The following is an 11,084-nucleotide window of genomic DNA, read 5'->3' on the forward strand; positions in this document are numbered from 1 at the left end:
TATGTTTGAGAAACACTGTCCCCCTAATGCAGGCTCTCCAAAGATATTACCTAAGTATAGAAGCATATATATCATCTACGTTTCCCCACATTTTAACACGTCTCTGGCACGGCACATAGTGCATCTATTGGAGACAGCAAGCAGAGATATTGAAAACTGTAAGATATTGATGCATAAATGATATTGAGAGGTTGTAGAACTTTTTATTATACAATATAGCATGTACAAGATCTCCGCCGCCATGCAATTCTATAACAAATGGCTGCAGCCGAGAGCCGACAGCAGGGATTCCCTTCACGCTCGATAACATATAGGCGTTACTAAGGACAGCAAGGACCAATCAGATTAAGGAGAGGCAGGGTTTGACAGGAGAGGACACGAGTGTCCTCTGATTAGCAGAACGCCCATGGCGTGACGTCAATAACCATACGCGTGCTGGGACACGCCCACTGCCCGCCCCGCTCAGGGATATTTAAACCTACGATAGATCCCCCATTTTAGTGCCAAAAAGAAGCGGAATTCCGCCATTCGTATCCACAGCGCCGATCGTCTGGACATACCAGAAACCAGGGTAACAAGGTAGGCTTGACAACAACTCTGCACTCAATACATTACAACTATGACCTGATGTTATGCTAGTTAGCACTAGACTGATAGCCTTTGCAGACCATGGAAGCCTGTCACACTTTATTACCACTTTATTACCATGTTATGAGGTTACTATGTTACCCTTAGCGATGTACCTGTTTGACAACAGGAGATACTGCTTTACCCCTGTCTTTTCCTTAATGAGCTATGTATGGATATCTCTATTTGTTAAACACAGCCTCTGTGGAACTGTTTATGCTGCCTATATGAAGAACTCGTTATATTGCTGCATACCTGATTACGTTATTGTGCTTGGGACAAGGATGTCGTCCGTACACTCATACTGTTCTTGCTTGATTTATTCTGTGATATTTCAATGCACAATTCTGTTCTTTGATTTATTTCGTTTTTTATTTATTTACTTTCCTTACTTACGTTATGTTTTACTCAACTTTTGACCAATGTACGTATATGATGCTAATATACCAATGTATAAATATTCTGTATACTTATAGTGCCTGACGAAGGTCATTTGACCGAAACGTTGCACCTAACCCTTGGCATCAAACATAATAAAAATTTCAAGAATCCATTACCTACGACTCAGTGTGCCGAATACTTTTCACAATACGATTGGGTTGGGACCCTATTCGTGCACCTACCTGGATCTAGTGCATTCCGAACCATTTTCCACCAGCAGATGACACACTGACTAGGGAAACTTCACACTGGGCCGCAAGCAACTTGGATTGACGCCTCTCCACTCTTCCTCCAGACTCTGGGACCGTGATCTCCAAATGAAATGCCAAATTTACTTTCATCTGAAGACCGGACTTTGGACCACTGGGCAGCAGTGTTGGTCCACAGTGTTATATCAATTTCAGAGTCAGCGCAGCGTCTACCAGGACATTTTCGAGCACTTCATGCTTCCCTCTGCTGACAAGCTTTATGGAGATGCTGATTTCATTTTCCAGCAGGACTTGGCACCTGCCCACACTGCCAAAAGTACCAACACCTGGTTTAATAACCACAGTATCACTGCACTTGATTGGCCGGCAAACTGGCCTGACCTAAACCCCATAGAGAATCTACCGGGTATTGTCAAGAGGAAGATGAGAGACCCCAGACCCAACAATGCAGACGAGCTGAGGGCCACTATCAAAGCAACCTGGGCTTCCATAACAACTCAGCAGTGCCACAGGCTGATCACCTCCATGCCATGCCGCATTGATAACACCTCAGCAGTGCCACAGGCTGATCACCTCCATGCCACGCCGCATTGATAACACCTCAGCAGTGCCACAGTCTGATCACCTCCATGTCACGCCGCATTGATAACACCTCAGTATTGAGGGCATATCCTGGACATACTTTTCAGTAGGCCAACATTTCGGTATTAAAAATCATTTTTTAAATTGAACTTATATAATATTCTAATTTTCTGACCCACTGAATTTTGGGTTTTCATTAACTGTTGCCATAATCATCAACATTAAAAATAAAATGCTGGAAATAGATCACTCTGTGTGTAATGAATCTATATAATATATGAGTTTCACTTTTTGAATTAAATTACTGAAATAAATTAACTTTTTGATATTCTAATTCATTGAGAAGGACTAGTATATGGTACTTTAAATAGTGTCAGTAAAAAGTACAACTCCTCCCACAAAATATAAATACGCCCTCACACCACTCTATTGACGGAAAAATAAAAAAGTTATGGCTCTTGGAAGGCGGGGAGTGAAAAACTAAAATGAAAAAGCAAACAATGGCTCAGTCCTGAAAGGGTAAAAGGGGTTTCTCATGCCATGCTAATAGTCCTGGTTTTGACCCATTAACCGCCAAAGTCGGGTAGGGGAAGTATGGAGCGGGCTCAGGGTAACTAGCACCATCGCGCTCGAGCGTGATCCCGCTAGTTTAACTGGTTAAATGCCGCGGTCAACAGAGACCGCAGCATTTAAATAATTAGAAAGAGGGGGGCGACCCCCTCTAACAGCTCATCACGCCCCCCGCAACGCAATTGTGGGGGGGTGATGGTTGCTACGGCTGCCTGGGGGCTTAATGAAGGCCCCCAGGTCCGCCATCTTTGTACACCCCAATTGTGGGGGGGTGATGGTTGCTACGGCTGCCTGGGGGCTTAATGAAGGCCCCCAGGTCCGCCATCTTTGTACACCTATTAAGCCCTGCCTCGGGCAGGGCTTAATAGTGGCCTGTCACAATCACGATATACTGCAATACATTAGTATTGCAGTATATCGTGCAAGCGATCTAACGATCGCTGGTTGAAGTCCGCTAGGGGGACTAATAAAAAAAGTAAAAATGAGTTAAATAAAGTTTTTTTTTTGTGTCAAAAAAAAAAAGTATTAAAAGTTCAAAAAAACACTCTTTTCCCATTTTCCCCCTAGTGCATAGTAAAAAAATAAATAAATAACCATAATTGGTATTGCCGCGTCCGTAAAAGTCTGAACTATTACAATATATCATTATTTAACCCGCACAGTGAACGCCGTAAAAAAAACAAATTGTAAACGCCAGAATCTCTATTTTTTGGTCACCTAATCTCCCACAAAAAATGAAATAAAAAGTGATAAATGGTATTATTAAAAACTACAGCTTATCCCGCAAAAAATAAGCCCTCATACCACTTAATCGACGGAAAAATAAAAAAGTTATGGCTCTCGGAATTTGCTGACACAAAATAAATTTTCTTTTTTACACTTCGGTTTCTACTTGTAAAAGTAGTAAAATATAGAAAAAACTATATATATTTGGTATCGCCGTAATCGTATCGACCCACAGAATAAAGTTAATGTGTTGTTTTAATTGCACAGTGAATTCCGTAAAAATGGCACGCAAAAAACCATGGAGGAATCGCTGTTTTTTTTCTTTTTCTACCCCACATATAATTTTTTCCCATTTCCTAGTACATTATATGGCAAAATAAATGGTGATACGAAAAACTACAACTTGTCCCGCAAAAATCAAGCCCTCATAGTACTATATTGATGGAAAAATAAAGACGTTATGGCTTTTGGAAGGTGGGGAGGAAAAAATGAAAATTTAAATCTGAAAAAGGGCTGCGGCGGGAAGAGGTTGAAGTAGGTTGGGCTTATATAGTATGGTATAAAAAATGAAAAACATTTTCAGGTAGTTTTTGGGGAATTACGATGGTAAATCATCCGTTGAGTTTAAATATTATTTGTGATTTGGAATGTAAATGTTGTTTTATACAACTCTGCCCATCACCAGGGATCCTACATTACATACATCTCATCCCGGTATTCTTCTTCATCCTTAGGCCCCATGCACACGAACGAAAAAACGCCCGTAATTACGGGCCATAATTATGGCACGTTTTTACGGGCCCATGGACTTCTATTGGCCACGGGTACCTCCCCGTATGCTTACGGGAAGGTGCCCGTGCCTTTGAAAAATATAGAGCATGTCCTATTTATTACGGCACGGGCAGGCCCATAGAAGTCTATGGGGCTCCCGTAATTACGGGTGACTACGTGTGTGCACCCGTAATTACGGGAGCGTTGCTAGGCGACGTCCGTAAATAGTCACTGTCCAGGGTGCTGAAAGAGTTAAACAATCGGCAGTAACTGTTTCAGCACCCTGGACAGTGACTTCCGATCACAATATAGATCAACCTGTAAAAAAAAAAAAAGACGTGCATATTTACCCAGAACTCCCTGCTTTTTCCTCCAGTCCGGCCTCCTGGGATGACGTTTCAGCCCATGTGACCGCTGCAGCCAATCACAGGCCAATCACAGGCTGCAGCAGTCACATGGACTGCCGCATCATCCAGGGAGGTCGGACTGGATTTCAGGAGAGGGACGCGTCACCAAGACAATGGCCGGGTAAGTATGAATTTCTTTTACTTTTTCTGCGGAAAGGGCTGTCCCTTCTCTCTATCCTGCACTGATAGAGAGAAGGGGCTGCCGATTACTGCAGTGTAATTTTGCAGCGAAAACGTGCCCGTAAATACGGGTGGAATACGGGTGACACCGGACCCGTATTTACGGGCACGGGTCCGTAAATACTGGTGCGATACGGGTCGAATACGTGTGACCAAGGACCCATATTTACGCCAGTATTTACGGGTGGACAAAAATACGGTCGTGTGCATGGGGCCAAAACATTTTCAGGTAGTTTTTGGGGAATTACGATGGTAAATCATCCGTTGAGTTTAAATATTATTTGTGATTTGGAATGTAAATGTTGATTTATACAACTCTGCCCATCACCAGGGATCCTACATTACATACATCTCATCCCAGTATTCTTCTTCATCCTTATTCTTTATCTTTTCCTCATTATTTCCCAACTCTGCATTCTCCTCCTCCTCAATCCTTGGCTCCTCCTCACTCTTCTCCTCTTCAATCTTTGTCTCCTCCTCATTCTCCTCTTCAATTTTTATCTTCTCCTCCTCAGTCTTTATCTCCTCGTCCTCCTTCACAATCTTCATCTCCTGATCCTTCTCCATCCTATTAGAGAATAAAAAAAGATAGTGAGAATCTAGGACATATTCTATAGACTTATTATTAAGGATCATTAATAACTACTGTGACCTTTTTTTGCCAATATTTTATACTAGAACCATCCCCACCCTGCACCTCAAAATGTACAACACCTATTCATTGTTACTGTTGTGGAAGTCAATGGCTCAAAATATATTAGACTGAAATTTAGACGAGAGTTCCAACAGACACTCACGCCAGGCACTTCATCCAGCATCCTAATCAGGAGATTTCATTTCGATATGAGTGAAGAAGAATAAATCACACAGACGCTGCTGATATGCTCAAAATACTCCTCTGAGGTTTATTGCCAAACTCAATTATAATATCATTCAAAAGGGGTGTAGGCTTGAGGTTAACCAATCAGAGGCAATGTGACAATAAGGGTATGTTCACACGGCAAACCAAAAAGGGCTGTAAAATACGGAGCTGTTATCAAGGGAAAATAGCCTCTGATTTTCAGCAGTTTTTTATGCATCATGCGTTTTTTGATGTATTTTTTTAAGGACATTTTTGGAGCTGTTTTTCTATTGAGTCAATAAAAAACGGCTCCAAATAAGGCTCAAGAAGTGACATGTACTTCTTTTTTACGAGGCATTTTTTTACGTGTCATTTTTAGAAACGGCGCGTGAAAACCGCCCCGTGGGAACGAAACACAGTTTTTCCCATTGAAATCAATGGCCAGATATTTGAAATTGTATCTTTAGCCATTTTTCGGGGCATTTACAGCCCAAAAAACTTCTGAAAATAAGCCGTGTGAACGTACCCTAACTCTTATTCAGCCAATAGCATACTATGAGAATATTTCAAATGCATTATTATAATTCATCATTAAAATGCTGACATCAGAATTGCATCTGGAGGCAAGCATACAATAGAGTGGTGTTAGCTGCTCTTTCCCATAGAGGGAGTACATAAGATAAAGAGAAATAGTTGCACTTTATGTCCAGGCGTTCAGCCAGACAGCCATCTGAACATTTTGAAGGATATAAGAATAATACACAATAATAACATATTTTTGCAGACTCAAGCAGAACTATGTAGAGGAAAAGTGGAGAATAAATATCTTCGTAATTTGGCATGCTTGATAATTCATAATGTAATTTAATACAGAGAATATAAGCAAATTGACCAACCATCACATTACCAATACCCAACCTGTACCAGAACCCTCAGTACCCTGTCATCCATGCCCATCTTGTACCTGATACATGGATGTACATAGAAATATTCACACTCATATTGTGTTACCCATGACAGTATAATAATCCAGATACAGTAGCTCCATGTTAGGGCACATTCACACGTGGCTGAATTGCTGTTGAATTCCGCTGTGGACAGTCCGCAGTGGAATTCTGCAGCAGCCGTTTTTTACATTTCTTTCTATACATTTTTAGGAAATTTAGTTCAGACGTTGCAGAAAATAACGGTGCGGAAATTAGCCTGCGGTGCAGAATTTTCCCTCCGCAGCATGCTCATTACATTGCGGAGAAGAAGCGGAATTTCACTGCGGATTTTAGCCTTTGCAATGCAAAAACTGAAATCTGTGTCAAGTCCGCTGTGATATCTGCAACGTCTGAATTACCTGTCAAATAGGCAAATGTTGGTGCAGATTCATGCGTGATTGCCCCAAATCTTCACCAACATTTGCAGCGGAAAAACTCTGCCACGTCTGAACATGGCCTTATAATGGTGTCATGTGCTATAATGTCCAGCACAAGAGTGTAACCCAACCCCAATAATATTCCTTATTCTAATAGTAGTCTTAATAAGTTTGCCTATGGTTGTGTCCTGTGTACTGACCCGGCACGTGTACTATCTCATATAACATGGATTCCCATTGAATGCTCAGAGTAAATGATGCATGGGGGTCATGTAACTAATACCATGTCAGAGGGGCTTCATAGTGACAGGCACGGGCTGCAGGAGGCCGCTGTGCAATAACGTGCCCCTTATACGCACCCCCTTATGTCTCTCTAACAATCCACCAGTAACTCTGAGCCATGAAACTCATCAGCACCGTCCCTTACATGTAATCTAACAGTAGGAAGCTGCTTTTTAAGTGACAGTAGGCCCCTTACCTACTGGACCCCTGTGCTACTGGGGTTTCCTACATATGGCATTAGGCAGAATGCCATATTTTAATCCTTTACCGCATTGTAATAGCATTTCACATTTAGCCGGTTATTCCTGCAAATGTCTCTACTATTACGGCACAGTGATGGTAATATACAGCCAACATCCCAATGCAATGGCCAAGATCAGAGATAACTCTGGTCTTGGACGTATAACCAATGCCAGCCCAACGGCACCCTCATGACGCGATCACAGGGTGACGGTGCGTTACCATGGCAGACAGTGGAATATTACATGGAGGAGATATAGGAAGAATAGAGGAGAGAAAGAGAAACAGTAGAAGAAAATAAAATACTCAACAGGAGCTGAACACAGAGCGGACTTACTTTACACCAACTACAACCCTCAATGGAGTGTCGGCTCAGCAGCTCCTTATATAATCTGAGTGATGTCATAATGTGCGGGGGCGGAGCCAACATTCACAACATTCCGTGACATCTTAAGCAGCAGCAAATATTATTTAAAGGGACAGGACCAGGCCGAGCAGCCAATCCAATTCTATATAGAGGAAATGTTCTCCACCTCGGCTCCCGAAACCTTGTAGATGAGGAGACAATGTCATTATTTCTATACAATGTAATTGTGGGGTTATATATACTTATTATAACACAGATATATCCCCGACAATCCCTCATATATCCCAATAATACAGAAGCCATAAATAACATAGCACTGGATTGTATGTACAAGGGAGGGGGGATGATGTGTGGATGATATATGGATGATGGGTGGATGATGTGTGGATGATGGATGATATATGGATGATGGGTGGATGATGTATGATATATGGATGATGGGTGGATGATGGGTGGATGATGTGTGGATGATGGATGATATATGGATGATGGGTGGATGATGGATGATATATGGATGATGGGTGGTTGGACTGATAATGGATGGACTGGTGGTGGATATATGGCCGGTATATAGGACAGTACATTATAAATAATACTACTATATAATACTTCAGTCATTTATGGACACGTTGCTATTCGCTGGATGAAGTGCGGGGACATTATATTATTTCCCATATAAATATGTATCCACTAGAGAAGTCTGGACGTGTCATTGTGTCGGGGGCGTCTTGGATTTCTCAATCGGAGCTGCGTCTTCTCAGCTCCTCCCATAATATGACATAAATTCACCTGATATAAGATATATAACTAAAGCCATAACTGTCTATATAAAAATGGCTGACGGCACCAGACAGGGACAAGTCCCCCGAGGAGACAGTTATAGGGACTGGGATCACAGTATTGGTTCCATTCATTTCCAGATGTTTCTCTGTGATCATCTGTAGCTCCATAGTGTCCACCATTCACTACACAGACAAGTATAAAGATGTCTCTGTATATAATGGGGAATATGAGCAGTCCCTGCCTCTCCTCCATGACAGCAGTCTAACAGAAATAGTTGTGTCCATAGCAACCAATCACAGCTCAGCTTTAATTCTGTAACCTGCACTGGGAACATGAGACGTGGACTCCGATTGGTCGCTCTGGTGCTCATTTACTTTTTGTTCTTACTGGTTTTTAACAACTTTATTAATCATTCTTCTTTTCAAACAACTGACAATTCCGAAATATAACACAGAATCCCAGCACCTTATGTATCATCATCCCAGAATGTGCCGGAAAAAGGGGAGACCTCCAGGACTGCCAAAAGAGCTGCCAAGTCTCCGGGTGCCATGTCCTGTCTGCAGATAATCACATCTCCGGTTCATGAAGTTCTTCTCCCCTGTGCAGCGCCCCAGACAACGTCCTGATGGTGGCGCAGACGTCACAAGTTTGTCTACGGCGCTGTCCGGGAGTGAACGTACACGCCATCAGTGCCGATTTTGGTGAGACAATGCCATTAACTTGGCCACAAAAAACTCGCAGTTTATGCAAATTTTATCTTGCAGTATTTTTAATTTTTTTTTAAGAGTCTGAAATGTTTATTTCTATACTGTAAACAAGTGCCAGATTATCAGAATTTCTGGATTATTAGATGCCCTATTAAAGGAATTTTCCCATATTAAGATAAATACATGACTAGTATATACACCGTTACATTATTTTAATCCAAGATTATTACGATTATTAGGTCTCAGATTATCGATTATTGGATGAGAACAGCAAAGTATACTGTAGAAATTAAAAACTAAACTCAGAAAATCTGCAGGAAGACGACCGAAGATAAAACGTTATCACTTAGGCTAGGGCTTCACAACAACATGACGTAATACGTGAACTGCAGTGCAATTGGTCCCTAAGGGAACAAAAAAAAGTTACAAGGGACTATCACTAATTTTTTATGTAATAATTGGTTCACCAGTTTTCAGCCCCCGCCCTTGTGAGATTTCAGATTACGTATTATGCCAATTTCTGGACTATTGGATTACAGATTAAGGGGGAGTTCACACTGAGTTATTTGACCCACAAAACGCCCCAAAAAAGCCTCCCATTGATTTCAATGTGAGGCGAATGCGTTTTTTTTCCCGGAGGCGGAAAAACCTGCACGCGGTTTTGAGGGACAGGCCCTGTGTTTACACCTCTGACGTCCCATTGACATCAATGGGAGGCAGAGAAAGCGTATTTTGCAGCATTTTATGCCCACAGTGCTCAATTGCCGCGGGAGAAAAACACCACGAAAATCAGTAGGCAGAGGAAAATCTGCCTCAAAACTCCAAACGGAATTTTGAGGCAGATTTTCCTCCTGCAAAAAAAAAAACTGTGTGACCCCAGCCTAAAAGGAATCCTACTGTATTAGTAAATAATAGGACAGCGCATGATCTTTACTTTTAACTCCTTCCCGCCATAGCAATTTTTCAATTTCATTTTTTCATCCCCACATTACAAAAACCATAACTTTTATTTTTCCGTCTATATAGCTGTATATAGGCTTGTTTTCTGCGGAACGAGTTGTAGATTTTCAGGGCACTATTTTTTGTGCCATATAATGTACTGGGAAAAAGTGATCCCATATTTGGGGTTTTTGTTTTATGGCATTTACTGTGCAGTAAAAACGTCAGTTTAACCTTATTCTGCGGGTCAATACAATTACGGTGATACCAAAATAATTTTTTTTTGTTTTACTACTTTTACAAGGAAAATAAGGATTGCTAAAAATAAAATTTGTTTTGTCGCCATATTATAAGAGCCAGATTATTATTTTTTTTCTATTGGTTCCATTTTAAAAAAAAGGTATGAGACTTTATGATCACTTTTTACTTCATTTTTTGTGGGAGATGAAGTGACCAAAAAAACAGCGATTGTCGGTGTCATTTGTTTTTCTTAGGTCATTCACTGCAAGGGTTAAATAACGTTCTATTGTAATAATTCGGACGCAGCAATACCAGTTACGCTCATTTTGTTTTTCTACATTGTGTTGGGGGAAAAATTTAATATGTAGCGCTCGAAAATGTCCTGGTAGACGCTGCGCTGAATTGATATAACACACTGGACCAACACTGCTGCTCAGTGTCCAAAGTCCTGTTTTCAGATGAAAGTAAATGTTGCATTTCATTTGGAGATCACGGTCCCAGAGTCTGGAGGAAGAGTGGAGAGGAGTCAGTCCAAGTGTCTTGTGGTCCAGTGTGAAGTTTCCACAGTCAGTGATGGTTTGGGGGCCACGTCATCTGCTGGTGTTGGTCACTGTGTTATATCAAGTCCAGAGTCAGCGCAGCGTCTACCAGGACATTTCCCAGCACTTCATGCTTCCCTCTGCTGACAAGCTTTATGGAGATGCGGATTTCATTTTCCAGCAGGACTTGGCACCTGCCCACACTGCCAAAAGTACCAATACCTGGTGTTATAACCACAGTATCACTGCGCCTGATTGGCCAGCAAACTA

The 11,084-nt window shown here is 41.6% G+C and overlaps 1 protein-coding gene across 1 annotated transcript in view; it reads right to left on the reverse strand.

Annotated features, from left to right (window-relative positions):
• LOC142760385 (uncharacterized) overlaps positions 1-8,663 on the reverse strand; it is a 71,616-nt gene extending 62,953 nt beyond the window's left edge. Inside the window, exons 1-3 of the mRNA XM_075863569.1 lie at positions 8,396-8,663; positions 7,577-7,787; positions 4,863-5,081 (exon numbers count right to left, since the gene is read on the reverse strand). Of these exons, the coding sequence (XP_075719684.1) occupies positions 4,863-5,080 (218 nt within the window). The 5' untranslated portion in view covers position 5,081; positions 7,577-7,787; positions 8,396-8,663. The remainder of the gene's footprint in view (positions 1-4,862; positions 5,082-7,576; positions 7,788-8,395) is intronic.
• Between the last annotated feature and the right edge of the window lie 2,421 nt (positions 8,664-11,084).

This window comes from Rhinoderma darwinii, chromosome 4, assembly GCF_050947455.1.
Source record: "Rhinoderma darwinii isolate aRhiDar2 chromosome 4, aRhiDar2.hap1, whole genome shotgun sequence".
NCBI classification, from domain to species: domain Eukaryota; kingdom Metazoa; phylum Chordata; class Amphibia; order Anura; family Rhinodermatidae; genus Rhinoderma; species Rhinoderma darwinii.